The sequence below is a fragment of the Equus quagga genome, chromosome 19 (assembly GCF_021613505.1).
Source record: "Equus quagga isolate Etosha38 chromosome 19, UCLA_HA_Equagga_1.0, whole genome shotgun sequence".
NCBI lineage: Eukaryota > Metazoa > Chordata > Mammalia > Perissodactyla > Equidae > Equus > Equus quagga.
In genome coordinates, this window is record NC_060285.1 from 687451 (window position 1) to 704111 (window position 16661).

Sequence of the window (16661 nt, forward strand, 5' to 3'; positions counted from 1 at the left end):
TTGTTTGTTTTCTGTTGTTGAGTTTTAGGATTTCTCTCTATATTTTGGATATTAATCCCTTATCAGATATATAAGTTGCAAACACTTTTTCCCATTTTGTGGGTTGCCTTTTTACTCTGTTGATATTGTCTTTTGATGCACAAATTTAAAAACTTTTCTTGAAGCCCAATTTGTCTATTTTTTGTTTCGTTGCCTGTGCTTTGGTGTCATATCCAAGGAATTATTGCCAAAGTCAATGTCATGAAGATTTTGCCTTATGTTTTTTCTAAGACTTTTATAGTTTTTGTTCTTATACTTAGGTCTTTGATCCACTTTTGAGTTAATTTTTGTAGGTGAAGCTAGATAAGGGTCCAACTTCATTCTTTTGCATGTGGATATCCAGGTTTTCCAGCACCATTTGTTGAAAAGATTGTTCCTTCCCCATTGAAGAGTCTTGGCATCCTTGTGAAAATCATTTGACCAGATATGTGAGGGCTTATTTCTGGGCTCTCTATTCTATCCCATTGGTCTATATGTCTGTCTTTATGCCAGTACCACACTTTTTGATTATTGTAGCTTTGGTAGTAAGTTTTGAAATCCAGAAGGCTAAGTCTTCCAACTTGGTTCTTCTTTTTCAAGATTGTTTTGGTTATTCAGGGTCCCTTGAGATTCCATATGAATTTTAGGATGGGTTTTTCTATTTCTGCAAAAAATGTCCTTGGGATTTTGATAGGGATTTCATTGAATTTGTAGATTGCTTTGTGTAGTATTGATGTCAACAATATTGTCTTCCAATCCATGAACATGGGATGTCTTTCCATCTATGTTTCTTTAATTTCTTTCAGGAATTTTATGTAGTTTTCATTGTACCTTTCACCTCCTTGGTTAGGTTAATTTTTAGTATTTTATTCTTTTTGATGTTATTGTAAATGGAATTGTTTTTGTCATTTCCAGTTCAGATTGTTCATTGTTAGTGTAAAGAAATGGAACTGATTTTTATTTGTTGACTTTGTATGCTGCTTCTTTGCTGAATTCATTTATTAGCTGTAACAGGTTTTTTTTGCAGAATCTTTAGGAACTTCTACATATAAGATCATATCTACAAACACAGATAATTTTCACATGTTGAACCATCTTTGCATTCCAGGAATAAATCCCACTTGATCATGGTGTATAATCCTTTTTTTAAAAATTAAGATTGTCACCTGAGCTAACCTCTGTTGCCAATCTTATTTTTTTTCTTCTTCTTCTTCCTGTCCTCAAAGCCCCCCAGTACATAGTTGTATATTCTAGTTGTGAGTGCCTCTGGTTGTGGCGTGTGGGACGCCACCTCAGCATGGCCTGATGAGTGGTACCATGTCCGTGCCTGGGATCCGAACTGGTGAAACGCTGGGCCACCAAAGTGGAGTGTGTAAACTTAACCACTCGGCTGCGAGGCTGGCCCCTGGTGTATAATCCTTTTAATATGCTACTAAATTTGACTTGATAGTATTTTGCTGAGGATTTTTGCATCGTGTGCATAAAGGATATTAGTCTGCAGTTTTATTTTCCTGTTAGGCTTTGGTATCGAGATAATGTTGGCCTCATAGAATGAGTTAGGAAATGTTCTCTCCTCTGCAACTTTTTTGAAAAGTTTGAGAGGGACTAGTATCAGTTCCTCTTTAACTTTTTGGTAGATTTCATCAGGTCTAGGGCTGTTCTTTGTTGGGACATTTTTGATTATTGATTCAATCTCCTTGGTAGTTATACATCCATTTAGATTTTCTATTTCTTCATGATTTAATCTTGGTAATTTTGTGTTTCTAGGACTTCTTCCACTTCATTTAGGTTATCCAATTTGTTAGTGTACAATTGTTCATAGTACTTTCTTATAATATTTTTTATTTTTGTAGAATCACTAGTAATGTCCCCAATATTATTTCTGATTTTAGTAATTTGACTCTTCTCTCTCTTTTTCTTAGTCCATCTAGCTAAAGGTTTGTCAATTTTGTTGACCTTTTTGAAGAACCAACTTTTGGTTTCATTAGTTTTCTCTATTGTTTTTCTATTTTGATTAACTTTGCTCTAATCTTTATTATTTCCTTCCTTCCTCTAGCTTTGGGTTAATTTGTGATCCTTTTTTTGGTTCTTTAAGTTGTAAAATTACGTCATTGATTTGAGATCTTCCTTATTTTTTCATGTAAGCATTTATAGCTATAAATTTCCCCCTTAGCGCTGCTTGCATGCATCCCATAAGTTTTGATATGTTGTATTTTCATTTTCATTTGTCTCTAAATATTTTCTAATTTCTCTGTGATTTCTTCTTTGATCCATTGGTTCTTTAAGAATATGTTGTTTAATTTCCACAAATTTGTGAATTTTCCAGTTTTACTTCTGTTATTGATTTCTAACCTCATTCCATTGTAATCAAAGAAGATGCTTTTTATGATATATATCTTTTTAAAACTACTGAGACTTAATATGTGGCCTAACATACTGTCTGTCTTGGAAAATATCTCATGTGCACTTGAGAAGAATGTGTATGCAGCTGTTGTTGGCTAGAGTGTTCTGTGTGTCTGTTGGATCTAGTTGGTTTATTGTGTTAAGCTGTCTGTTGCCTTACTGATCTTCTATCTGGCTGTTCTATCCATTATTGAGAGTGTGATACTGAACTCTCCAACTATTATTGGAGAACTGTCTATTTCTCTCTCCAATTCTGTCAGTTTTTACTTCATATATTTTGATGATCTGTGATTAGATGCATAAATGTTTATAATTGTATCTTCTTGTCTTGCTCTATTGAACATTTTATTAATATATAAGGTCCTTCTTTGTCTCTTAAACTTTTTTATTTCAAGTCTATTTTGTCTGATATTAGTGTAGCCATACCTACTTTCTTTGGTTACTATTTGAATGAAATTTCTTTTTCCATTCTTTCACTTTCAGTCTATCTGTGTCTTTGGCTCTAAAGTGAGTCTCTTGTAGTCAGCATGTGGTTGGATCTTGTGTTTTTATCCAGTCTGCAAGTCTCTGTCTGTTGATTGGAGAATTTAATCCATTTACATTTAAAGTAATTACTTATAAGGAAGGACTTACTTCTGTCATTGTGCTATTTGTTTTCTATGTGACTTGTAGCTTTTTTGGCCCTCATTTTGTGCATTACTGTCCTCTTTTGTGTTTAGTTGATTTTTTTGGTAGTGAAATATTTAAATTCCCTTCTTATTTCCTTTTGTGTATTTCTATAGCTATTTTCTTTTTGGCTACCATGGGGATTACATTTAACATTCTAAAGTTATAATACTCTGATTTGAATTTATACCAACTTAACTTCAGTAACATACAAAATCTCTGCTCCTTTATAGCTCTTTCCTCACCTCTTTCTGTTGTTGATGTCACAAAATTATATCTTGTAACATTGTGTCCAAAAACATAAACTAATAATTCTCTTAAATTATGTAGAAAACAAAATGTGAAGTTACAAACCAAAGTTACAATAATACTAGTTTTAGACTAATAATTGTTTTTAAAATGTGTTAGTCTCTTAAATAATGAAGAAAACAAAAAGTGAAGTTACAAACCATTGTAACAGTAACACCAGGTTTTATAGTTGCCCATCTATTTACTTTTACTGAAATCTTTATTTTTCCATTCGGCTTTGAGTTAGTGTCTAAACGTCCTTTCATTTCACACTGCTGGACTCCCTGGAGTGTTTCTTGCAGGGAAGTCCTTATGGTAACACAGTCCCTCAGCTTTTGTTTATCTGGAAATGTCTTAATTTCCCCCTCACTTTTGAAGGACAGTTTTACTGGATGTGGGATTCTTGGCTGACAGTTTTTTTCTTGCAGCACTTCGAATATATTGGCCCCCTGTCTGGGGGCCTCCAAAGTTTCTGATGAGAAATCTGCTGTTGATCTTATCTGCTGTTAAGGATCCCTTGTATGTGACGATTTGCTTCCCTCTTGCTGCTTTCAAGATTCTCTCCTCTTTCGAAAGTTTGACTATAATGTGTCTCCATGTAAGTCTCTTTGGAGTTCATCTTATTGGAGTCTGTTGAGTTTCTTGGATGTTTATATTTATGTCTTTTATCAAATTTGGGAAGTTTTTGGCCATTATATCTTCATGTGTTCTCTCTGCCCCTTTCTCTCTCTTGTCTCCTTCTGGGCCTCCCACGATGCATATGTTGGCCCACTTGATGGTGTCCCAGGTCCTTTAGGCTCTGTTCACCTCCGTATTTTTTTTCTCTTCCTCAGACTTGATAATTTCCATTTTCCTATCTTCAAGTTCACTGATTCTTTCTTCTCCCTTCTTAAATCTGCTTTTGGATCCTTCTAGATAACTTTTATTTCAGTTATTCCAGGAACTCAGTTTGACTTAACGTTCAAAAGTCAATCAGTGGACTATCATTCAGCCTTAGAAAGGGAGAAAGTTCTGACACACGCTGCAGCGTGATGAAACTTGAGGGAGTGTGCTGAGGGAAATGAGGCCATCACAAAAAGGGCAAACACTGTATGATCCCATTTTACATAAGGTGCCTAGAGTCGTCAAATCAGAGACGGAAAGTAGAACGGTGGGTGCCAGGGGCTCGGGGAGGAAGAAATGGGCAGTTAGTGTTTAATGGGGCAGAGTTTCATTTTTAAAAGATGAAGAGTTCTGGAGATGGATGACAGTGATGGCTGCACAGTAATATGAGTGTCCTACTGAACTGTACACCAGAAGATGGTTAAGATAGTAAATTTTATAGGTGTATTTTACCACAATAAGGAAAAAAAAGTCAATTGGTAAATTTAATCACATTTATAGAAGAAAGAAGAAAAACTATAAGATCATCTCACTACATGCAAAACATTGATGAAAGTCAATACTTGTCCATGTTATTATTTTTTTAGCAAACTAGGAAAAGAAACAAATTCCTTAATTTGGTGAAGTTTATCTACAAAAATCCTAAAGCTAATATGTTTCTTTACAGTTACGTATTGAAAGTGTTCTCCTTGAAATCAGAGTGAGACAAAAGTGCCCACTATCGTGACTTCCATTCAGTATTGACTGAAAGGTCTCTTTAGTTTAATAGTACAGGAAAAAGAAACAAAAGGCATAACATCAGAAAGGAAGAAGTAAAACTCTTTATTTACTGATGATCTGATTGTGCACATAGAAAATTTTAAAAATCATAAAGAAAGTATCGTAATTAAGTGAGTTTAGCAAGATCACTAGGTACCAGATCAATATACAAAAGTCCATTGATTTCATTGTACTAGCAACAGCCAGAAAGTGGAATTTTAAAAATACAGTTTACAGCACCATCAAATAACAAATATCCAGAAAAAATATGACAAAATACTTTGAAGACCCTAAACTGAAAATTATAAAATGAAAGAGAGAAATTAATGACCTAATAATTGTTTGTGTGCATGAGACCATGCTCATGAATGAGAAGACTGTGACGTAGAGATGTTTGTTCTTCCCAAACTAATCTATAGGTGCGATGCAATTCTGATCAAAACCCATGCGGGGGACTGGGATGGGAGGAATTAACAAGCCGATTCTGAAATTTATTTGGAAATATGAATGATTTAAGAAGAGCCAAGACAACCTTGATCAAGAAAAACAAAATTAGAGGACTTACACCCCATATTTTAAGACTTACTCTAAATATACAGTGATTATGACAGTGTGGTATTGGGGTCAGGTAGATAAGTAGACCAATGTAGCTGGATAGGGTCCTGAAACAGATCCTCATATGTGTGATCACACAAGAGCAAGATGCCGCCTCACTTGTCAGGGCAGTGAGGAACAGCCAGACTTTCCCCTAAATGGTGCTGAGCAACACGCATCCTTACAAAAAAAGTTCCTTGAATCCTGCTTCACAAATAGACAAAAATCAATTTGAGAAAAACATAAGAAAACACTGGAATGTATCTTCATGATCATGAGGAAGGAAGGGTTTCTTAAATAGTTCATTAAAAGCAGTAATCATAAAGAAAAAACTGATAAATTGCCTTTTATTGACACTGAGAACTCTTTTATCAAAAATCGCTACAAAGGCAAGCCACAAACTGGAGGAATATATTTACAACACATACATCCCAGAGTTCCCATATGTAGAATACGTAAAGAACTCCTGTAGATCAGTAGGAAAGGAGAAACAAGTGCGAGAACCAAAAGCCTTGAGCAGACACTTGACGAAAGAAGCAGCCACATGACCAACAAGCGGGTGAGTAGATGCTCACCATCAGAGGATGCAAATTCAGACCACACGGAGATACCACTGCAAACCCCCCAGAATGAACCAAAAACCAAACACCAAGTGCTGCCAATCCTGGAGCAGCTGGGGCTTCGATGCATTGCTGGGTGGAGTGTAGACTAGATGACCCGGCGTCTACATACCCTACGATGCAGCTAGGGTCTTTATCCAAAAGAAATGAAAACGTTATGTCCTCAGAAAGACTTCATTCGTAATAGCCCAAATCTAGAAATTTCCAACGATGTGAAAGAAGGAGCTGCTGGTCCAGGCAATGCCCGGATGCATCCCTCAGTCGTTCTGTTGAGTGAAAGAGACCAGACACACGAGTACGCATTGTGCGAGTCCACCCACGTGCAGTTCAAGCAGCCGAGTCTGCACAGACAGGAGGGCAGAGGGCAGAGGGGGCCTGGGATGGAACACAGGCAAATCTTTTGAGGGGCTGCAAGTGTTTGTATCTCGATCTGGGTGGCAATTGCACAAGAGTACACATGTAAAAGTTGCCACACTTTACATTTTTCTCTGAGTGAGGCACTATGCCCCTGCCTGTTTTCTTAGACCTCCGCAGAAAAGACAGTCCCGGGATTGACCACGAGGTGGCGGCAGTAGACCTGTGGCCACGGTGGCACCTGCGAGCTTGCTGAGTGCCTTAGTGCTGTTAGTTCAGTCTGTGCTCTTACTTGTTGGGGCGCACGGGGTCCCCGAGTGTGGTGTGCGTGTCGTCAGGACCAGAAAGGCAGGTGCTGTATCCCTCTCTTGTGCTCAGCATCTGGGGGGCGGTGCCTGTTGTCTGATGATCATGGTCGTGTCTGGGACCTGAAACTCCAGACCTGAAACTGGGCTGGTGAACAGCTCCGTCCTCCCATCCTCTCCTCCAAGGGGGGCGAGGATGTTATTACCATGATGCACAAGCCCCCCATGGACTGCGACCCTTTGAGGCAGGGCTGGGATGCGTTGGGGAAAGACCACGGGGATTCCTTCCCGAGTGAGGACTAACTGCTTGTCTTCTTCCTGAGCCAAAGTCGAGAGAGTGTTTGTGTCACATCCGCTGGTCTCCTGGGCAGCTGTGATCCTGACCAGCACGGCAGACACTCTTGGCGACCTGCCTCAGTTCACCACGGTCTCCAGGGCCAGCCTCTGCAGCCAGACAGGACTGTCACAGAGCACACAGGGACTTGCGCCTGTTTCCACCACGTCCTCCTGTCATCTTGGGGTCAGATAGGGCATGTGTGCTGCAGAGGAGGGCCTGGCAGGCCTGGGGGCTCGCCTTCAGCAGGTCCACTTAGAACCAGGGGGCAAGGCCCTCTCTGACGTGTCACCCACGTTCCCTGTGCCAGGGAAGGGCCTGTGCCACCCTGAGGCTCTTGCTTTCTCATGCCCTCACGCACAGCTCCACAGTTTGGGGGGGCTCTCCCACATCATCAGGGACACCCCCACTCCTCACTTTTCCCTTCCATGTGGTCCTCTCTTCCTCAGCATGTGTGAATAGAATATTGTACGTAGATGTACGTGTCCCCAAAGGCTTTGCCCCCACCTCCCAGCCATCACCTTGCAGCTCAGTGCAGCCCACCCTCTGCTGCAGTCCACCTGTATGTGGGGGGGTCCAATGCAGCCCCAGGGGAAGCGTCCCCCTTGCACGCTTCAAAAATGCACTGCTGAGCTCTAAATTCTCTCAAACGGTTCTACTGTCAGCCCTTCATTTAGTCCCTTAAATTATGGTGACCTCCTGAGCTGGCCCCATTGCCACCATGACTGTGTGGCCACCAGCAGGTCTGACTGACATTCAAGTCTGCGGGATGTTAAGCTGGCATCCAGCCCTTGGTAGCTGTAGGACACGGGGCGCCACCAGCATGGGCAGGTGGCTTTCCCATCACCACCTCCCGCAGGCAGATGTCATCCCAGGTGCCACCAACCACCAGACACATGGGCCTGCGAGGCCACCCTGATGAGGGGCCCCCGGCACAGGAACCCCGCCTTTGTCTCCCTGCAGCTTTTCCTGGGCCCTGGGCTCGGTGCTCCTGGGGTGTACATGCAGTCTAGACCCACAGTCGGGGTCCCCGTGTCTCCACAGGGCCCCAGCCAGGAGCAGCCTGGCAATTGCACATCCCCAGGTGCCCCTCGGGTGGCAAGAGGAAGCTCTAGGCCCGCCTCTCACCTTTTGTGCCAGGTGGGCCATGGCCTGGCACCTGGTCGGTGGCACCCGTGCATGGCCCTGGGAACCTCACGCACTCTCTGGATCTTGCTTTGTAGAGGCGATGCTTTCATCTCCAATTCAAGAAGTCACTTTTCGCAGTGCCAGGCTCTGCTGAATAGACTCACGTCCGTGAACCCTCAAATAGAGATCGACGGGCTTCGGAACATCTGGATCATAAAGCCTGCAGCCAAGTCCCGGGGCCGAGGTGAGTCCTGAGGCTGCAGGCGGGTCGGGACGGCCAGCTGGGGGAGCAGAGCCCACACACGGGACTCGCAGGCACCCGGTGGCCCTGGTCCCAGGGCACGGGCATCTCGACAACCCTGGTCTTCACGCTTTATGTCTGAGGTTTGCTGATTCATTAGGATGTTCCCATCTGTATCCCTAAGTTAAACTGGTCTATAGTTTTCGTTTTTTATGTTACCTCCATCGATCTTGGTGACAGGCTTATGCTAGCCGCTAAAACCAAGTGAGGGCCTCCATCTCAAGCAGCAATGGACTTGTTGGAACAATGGAACTGCTGCTCCTCAGATATACTACGAACTTGCCTGGAAGCACCCGGCTCCTCTCTTAGAGGCACATCCTTGGCACCGTGTGCGTTTTGTCCATCTTTGCCAGCATTTCAGGTTTTCTGCCCCAGCTTCCTCTGTCCCAGCAGCAGCCCTGTGCTCCTTTTATTTGTAAGGGTGGATTCTACGTGTGCTTTTTAAAAACAGGATTTCAGGGTGTTTCAAATCTTATTCGCACTTCCAAAGAACTTTTGGTTGCCTTTCTTCCATTTTCCTGTGAGGGATTTTTCTCCCTTGGCTCTGACTTAAATGCTCAGCTTATTTATTTCCAATCTCTCTTGTGCAACAATTCAAGCTTTAATGCTATGAAATTTCCTCCGAATATGGCCTTGGCTGCACCCTCTTGTTGAAGTTCTACAATGTTCTCATTTTCCTGAGCAACTCAATAGGCTTCTTTTTTTGTTAGGCTAGTCTATTTGCCTCTGGAGTTATTTGAAGAGTTTTTTTGTTGTTGTTTTAAATTCATAAGTTGTTAATTTTTATGTGATTAAAAAAATCTTTATTAATTTGTGATGTTACTGCATTCAGTCCTAAACATCTTCCATCCTGAAACATTCTCTTTCCTGGGCTTCTGCCTGCCCTCCTCTGAGTGTCCGTCCTCCCAGCTGGGGCCAGGGCTCCTCCTTGGGCTCTGTTCCCAGCCCGCTCCTCTTGACGGCAGCATCCATCTGCTGGCAGCTCCCTCCTCTTGTCCATCAGGCCAGCCCTTCTCCCACTGCAGACACCTGCATCCCCAGGGATGCTCCACAGACACCTCAAACCCACTAGTTCAAAACCAAATGCAACGCACCACTTTCTGCCCAGTCACTGGCCGTGCCCCTGCCTCGGTGCCCGTCCCTGCTGTTGGCCCAGGATAACTTCAGTGGCCTGTTGCTTTATCCTAGACTTTCATTTTAGGATGGTAAGGTCTCAACTGACCATAACTAGAGAAACTAGTCTGGTATTTTTGTGGTGAAAGCTCACCTCGTTTCTTGTGATGCCTTGTGCCTCTGGGCCTCTGCAGATAGTGTCCGCCTGCACGCCTGTATCTGTCAGGATGGGCCAGATTGTGCTGTGTAACAAACATCCCCCAAGGCTCAGTGGCTCTAAGACCAGTTCATCTCAACTCATGCTTGTTGTCCATTGTAGGTTGGCACAGGAAGATGGGGGCACTCTGCCCATCAAAGCCCCCCCACCATCTTGTAACACTGCTCCTTCAGGCTTCAGGGCTGTCATGGCAGAGAAAGAGAGGGCTGGAGGGTCTGTCAGTGACATTAAATGCTACAGCGCAGAGAGATGCACGTCACTTCTGCTCAGATGTCACTGGTCACCACTAGTCATGTGGCCTAACTTTGAGGGTTGAGGATGAGAAGCTGTAAATCCTCCTGCAAAGTGGAGGTGCGCCAGACATGGGTGAACCTGAGTGTGCCCAGCCCCACCCTTCCCCTGGCTCGCCCCGTTCGTCCCGTCACCCTTCGCTGTGAGGCCTCACTGGACCCTGGGGTCCCTGGGTGTCTGCCCCTTGCAGCCTGTGGACACCCCACCCCCCTGGCCTGCTGGTTTTCCTGCAGCCTGCGGAGCCAGCCCTGCTCCCCTGTTCACCCCACACCCAGCACTGGGGCTCAGCCACTGCTCACTGGCTGACTTTTAAAACTGCCTCTGTCCTCACCCTTCTCCCTCCCATTCTTGTGTCCTGTCTGGAGTCCCGGGGGTGGGCCTCATGGTTGAGAGCCTGGGGGGCTGCACTGGCTGCAGCCTCCATCCTGAGGATGAAGCCTTTCCTGCCAGGCCCTGGACCCAGGCCGCGTTGGCTCCCGGGGCTGAACCTCGACTGGGTGTGCTGTGCTCTGGAGCTGAGCAGTGGCCTCTTGCAGATATAGTGTGCATGAGCCGCGTGGAGGAAATCCTGGAGCTGGTGGCTGCAGACCACCTCCCCACCAAGGACAACAAGTGGGTGGTGCAGAAGTACATCGAGACGCCACTGCTCATCTACGACACCAAGTTCGACATCAGGCAGTGGTTCCTGGTCACCGACTGGAACCCCCTGACCATCTGGTTCTACAAGGAGAGCTACCTGCGGTTTTCAACACAGCGCTTCTCCCTGGACAATCTGGACAGGTCAGTAGCAGGGTCAACTTGGTGCCATTGGGCACGAGGGTGCCTAGCATGCTCCCACCAGCACCTGGAGCAGGAGGGTCCGTCCTGCATGCATGGGTGGGACACGGGTCTGTATCTGTTGTCGCCCATCACCACGTGAGGCACAGATGGGGAAACTGAGGCTCAGGGAGGTTCAATGACCTCCTTCCCTGAGGGACAGGCCCAAGCCCAATGCCCTTCAAAGCCAGGGCTCTGCACTGTTACAATGTGTGTCTTCTCCAGAAAATTCTAAAAGCCCCTCTGCCATGTGCCCATGAAGCGCCAGGCCTGTCCCAGGCAAAACACATCTCAGCGACAGGCCCAGAGCCACCCTTCGTGGTGGGTGCCACTGCCCCCTCTAGCAGGAGGCCGGGCGGCCGGCCATGTTCACAGGCTGACCCACCGAGGCTGGGCCTGGGTGTGCACACGCCACCCACTGTGCTGTCCTGCTCCCTCGGGGTCCACTTGGCACATGGAGGGAGCAGCACAGGCTAGGGCACCTGGCTTTGCAGGGACATCAGTGAGAGTCCCCAGAGGGCTCAAAGACACCCTGGGGAGGTTAACTGTGCCCCCAGGCTAGGGGGTTTGGCTACACCTGGCGTCACACCTGGCAGGAGCAGACAGCTGGGGAGAAGTGGTCCTAGCAGGCAGCTCAAGGAGCAAATTTGTCCCTACCAGGCCCTGAGGGCCTGGAGGAGGGGTCCTGGAGCTCACTGTGCAAAAGGAGCCTCCTGGGCACTGAGAAGTCCATGGAGCCCCTTGCAGCCCTCCCACCCGAGCCTGCCTGGCCCCATGGCTGTGAGGGTGTGCCTGGTGGATGTCTCACCCTCTCTGAGCCCCGTTTCTCCATCTGGGACCACAGCCCTCACCCCAGGCTGACGGGAGATTCCCTGAAATCGTTTCTGAACAGGCGTGGCCCAGCCTGGTGTGTACCGACAGAAAGAACCAGGAGATGCAGTGTGCGCCCTGTGGGCCCACTAATACCGCTGCTCTCCTTTCCAAAATGCTCCTGGTGCCTTATCCTGTTTTCTTATCTGTCTCATGGAAGTATAAGTCACCCAGATCACAGGGGCGGGTCTCACGCCCCGCCCAAGATGGAAAACCCCCAGGCCTTGTGGCAGGATTAAGTGAAACTGACCTTGACAGGATCCATAGTATTTGATAACCTCCTTCTAGACTTTGTTCGTTTTAAATCCTGTTTAGAAAAAGGCAAGAGTATAAATTAATTAAAACTTTGCAGTGAATTTTTCTCATCTTGTCTCACCAGACCATCTCTTTAAGGGCCCCATCTCTACTGTCACGTGCAGATGGGGAAACTGAGGCCCAGGAGGGTGGCCCCAGGCTGGGGGGCTTCTGCTCCCCGTGCCCTACAGTCAGTCCATGGTGCCCCCCAGGCTGGACGGAAGGCTGTAGAGGCTGCCTCTGGGTGGCAAGCTGCCAGAGCCCCTCCTGCAGCCGCCCTGCGCCAGGGGGCAGGGTCGCTGGGGAGTGTGGAGGTTTCGAGGTGGTCAGCGGGGGCGTTGGGGTCCGCGGGGAAGGGGTCTAGGGACGCGATTGTGGGTCCCAGGGCGGGGTCTTGGGGGCACGTGGGCTGGTGGGCGCAGCGTCCGGCCGGGCGCTGGCCTGACAGCGGCCTTGTGTCACAGCGCCATCCACCTGTGCAACAACTCCATCCAGAAGCACCTGCAGAACGACAAGGAGCGCAGCCCGCTGCTGCCCGGCCACAACATGTGGACCAGCACCCGCTTCCAGGAGTACCTTCGCCGGCGGGGCTGCAGTGCTGTGTGGGGCAGCGTGGTGTACCCGGCCATGAAGCGCGCCGTGGTGCACGCCATGAGGGTGGCGCAGGCCCGCGTCGAGCCGCGCAAGAACAGCTTCGAGCTCTACGGTGCTGACTTCGTGCTGGGGCGCGACTTCCGGCCCTGGCTGATCGAGATCAACTCCAGCCCCACGATGCACGCGTCCACGCCGGTCACGGCGCAGCTGTGCGCGCAGGTGCAGGAGGACACCATCAAGGTGGTGGTGGACCGCAAGGCTGACCGCAGCTGCGACACTGGCAACTTTGAGCTGCTGTGGAGACAGGTGAGGGCTGCAGACGCTGCTGTTCTTGTGGCAAGGGCCGGGCAGAGCCCCCAGCCCAGCCTGGCGAGGAGGACCACGGACCTGGTGCCTGCCCCCTCCCACCCTTGGGCGCAGCCGCGTCCGCACATGAGCGGGTAGCTCTGGTGGCCCTGGAGATCTCACCCGGCCCTTGCCTCCAGCCTTCCTCCCTTTTGTCCCTGGCCAGCCCCAACTCTGTGGCCACCGGGCAGGGGTCCCCCTGGCCTGGGCTGGCAGGATGTCCACTGCCTCCAGGCGCTTATGGGCTGTTCCTTTCCAGACCTGCAGTGTCCTTCCTCCTCTCCGCTGGTGAAAACCACATCCTCCTTCGGGGTCTTTCCAGGGGCCTGCTCCCCCAGGGGCCTTCCTTCTTGCAGGCCCGGTGACAGGACTGGGTGGCGCTGTGCCCCCAACTCTGGCTCGTGGGTGGGACCCTGTGCCCGGGCCTCCTTGGAGGAGGGGCCCGATGGGCAGCCCAGCCATGGGAAGTGTGGCTGATGCTTATCTTTGAGACCTTACTCCTAGCCAGCAGACTGGGAAAGGGGAATGCAGGTCCGTGGCAGCAGCCGCCCTGGCACCCCTAACCTCCCCCTGTCTCCCCAGCCTGCGGTGGAGCTGCCACCATTCCACGCCTCTGACCTTTGTGTGGAAGGCGTCAGTGTGAGAAAAGCCAGGAAGCAAATGCCGCCCATTTCCAGCTTCAGTTGCTCATCTTCACTCTCGGACAGTCAGCCCCTAGCAGTGAGGTGCCCCTCGGCCACGCCAGACCCGGCACCAGGACGCCCACCGACGGCCCCCCAGCAGGACTTGAAACTTAGAAATGAAAAGGTACTTCCTTGCACCTTGCCTGCACCCTTAAAGAGGCCGGCCCAGAGAAGCCATACCGTCCAGTCCGTCCACGCTGAGTCTGGCGGCAGGGTAGAATTTCCCTCCTGTCATTTTCAACACGCAGACAGTAAGGCCCTGAAAACCGGTCTTTCCAAAGCTGAGTCCAACCCACCCTCGGATTCAGACTCATTAGATGTGCACCCACTGCTGCCCGTGCTTCCGAGCGTGAAGACGGTGGAGGGCACTGTGGCTCAGCCGCCCAGACCACCAGGTAACAGCACCTGTCCCAGTGTCTGTCTGCCTGGGGCTGCCTGCTCCACGTCCTCTGGGCCTCTGGTCAGGGCAGAGAGCGAGCGCCAGCCTGAGCCTGGACAGGGTTGGGGGCATCCTGTCTCTGTCCTCGGCCGGCCAGGTTGTCAGGATAGTGGGGGTCCTGGTGCAGCAGTTCCAGGGACCGGCTGAGCACCGGGGTCCCCTCCTCAGGACCAGGTGGGTGATGGCCTTTGTCTTGCTCCCTCATGGCAAATGGGGGATTGAGTTCGAGATTTGAACAGCGCCAAGTGCCATACGTGGGCCGTGGCCGGCAATCACTGGGCTCCTGCATTCAGTTTTCTCAAGTTCCTGATGGAGCTGACCATATGTGGCCTGGGAACCTGTCCTGGCCCGGGGCTTGGAGCACAGATAGACAGGTGTGGGGCAGCCCCGAGTCTCTGGGGGTGGCCAGGCCACGTTGACCTACACCCCAGTGCAGCTTCCAACGGTGTCTGGCCCCCAGCAGAGGCCCAGAGAGTGTGTGTGATGAATAGACACAGGCCAGACCCACGCCTCTGCCTTGCTCTGCCCCAGTGCACGTACTCACCTCCCTAGACACACCCGAAAATCTGTACCTGCTGTTCCCTCCGCCCCCTCTCCTTGGCACCAATAGCCTCTCTGCCCATCTGTCTGCCTGCCCTAGATGGGGAGTTCCTAAGGGCATGGTTCTTACTGCTATTTTCGCCACTGCGTCACGGCACCTGGGACACAGCAGGGGTTCAGTGGACGTTTGTTGGACCATCGCATGCATGGATTGCCCCTCAGAATTGCGAGCTCCCGTCCTGCCCACCTCCTCACCTGTCAGCCCTATGGCTTAACAGCTTGCCTGTGTGGGGAAATTCCAGACTTTTTGCTTTTATGAAACAATGTTTCCTTTTTCCTAATATTCTGTGCAGCTTTCTGCAGACATCTTCCTAGGAGTGAAACATCGACAGGGTATGCACACTTCAACTTGATTAGGTGTATTGGCTGCTGTAACAAAGTATCACCAACTTGGTTTAAACAACTGAAATGTATTCTCTCACGTCTAGAGGCCAGAAGTCCAAAGTCCGGGTATTGGCAGGGCCATGCTCTCTCAGAGGCTGTAGGAAAGAATCCTTCCTTGTCTCTTCCAGCTTCTGACGGCTGCTGGCAGTCCTTGTGTTCCTTGGTTTGTGGATGCATTGCTCCACCTCTGCCCTGTCTTCACATAGTGTTCTCTCTGTGTGTCTCTGTGTCCAAATTTCCTTTTTTTTTTTTTTTTTTTTTGGTGAGGAAGATTGTCGCTGAGGTAACATCTGTGCTAGTCTTCCTCTGTTTTGTATGTGGGGCGCTGCCACAGTTTGGCCCGATGAGCGGTGTCTAGATCCGCATCTGGGATCTGAACCTGTGAACCCTGGGCCACCAAAGCAGAGAGGGCGAACTTAACCGCTACGCCACCAGGCCGGCCCCAAATTTCCCTCTTCTAAGGACACCAGCTATTGGATTGGGGCCCGCCCTCCTCCAGTGTGACCTCATCTTAACTTGATGCATCTGCGAAGACCGTATTTCTAAATGAGGTCACATTCACAGATTCTGAGTGGACGTGAGCTGGGGGACGACTGCTGAACCCCGTACGCAGGGTGCTGCGCGTGTGGGCGGAGGAGTGCACCTTGACCACGGTCACCTGCATGGCCACTGCTCCCGTTGTTGCCGACGCCTGGCCTTGACAGAGGTCTCACGTTTGCCTCTGGAGAGGGACGGTGGTGCTCGCTTGCATTTTTGTCCTTCCCAATAAAATGGCATCTTTTGCGGTGTGACTGGCCGTTTGGGTTTCTGCTCCTGAAAAGTCCTCTCAAATCTTCTGTCCAGGCTTCTTCAGCCTCATGGTCTCTTTCTCTTTGATTTGCAGGAGTGACATCTATTCTGGATTCTTCTCCACTTTCAGTTGATTGTGTTGCAAATACTCTCTCCCAGTCTGTGATTTGTCTTTTCACTCCTTTATGGTTTCTTTTGATGTAAATCCACCTTAATTTTCATAAACTCAAATTGGTCAACCTTTTTGTCTATGGTTACTGCTTTTTGCAGCTGTGTCCTCACCCTGAGGTCATGAGGATAATCTCCAATGGCATCTTCTGGAAGCATTGTTGTTTTTCTTAGGTTTCAATCTTGAATCCTGGAATGGATTTGACATGTGGTGTGACACATGGGTGCCCAACAGGCCCCTTATAGAAAGTGCCTGCCCCACTCATCTGCAGGCCACCACTGTCACATAGCAGTCTCTCTGGATGCTCTGGTCTGCTGTTGGTCTAGTCATCAGCCCTGGGCCACAATGTCTCTATCACTACCCTGGGCTGATCCACAATGTCTCCATCACCGTCCTGGACCGATC

General features: G+C 48.7%; 1 protein-coding gene across 1 annotated transcript in view; it reads left to right on the forward strand.

Moving 5' to 3' along the window:
- Positions 1–15521, forward strand: part of TTLL8 (tubulin tyrosine ligase like 8) — a 47508-nt gene extending 31987 nt beyond the window's left edge. Inside the window, exons 10-13 of the mRNA XM_046646038.1 lie at positions 8447–8595; positions 10810–11053; positions 12718–13153; positions 13775–15521. Coding sequence (XP_046501994.1) covers positions 8447–8595; positions 10810–11053; positions 12718–13153; positions 13775–14461 — 1516 coding nt within the window. The 3' untranslated portion in view covers positions 14462–15521. The remainder of the gene's footprint in view (positions 1–8446; positions 8596–10809; positions 11054–12717; positions 13154–13774) is intronic.
- Positions 15522–16661: the final 1140 nt, after the last annotated feature.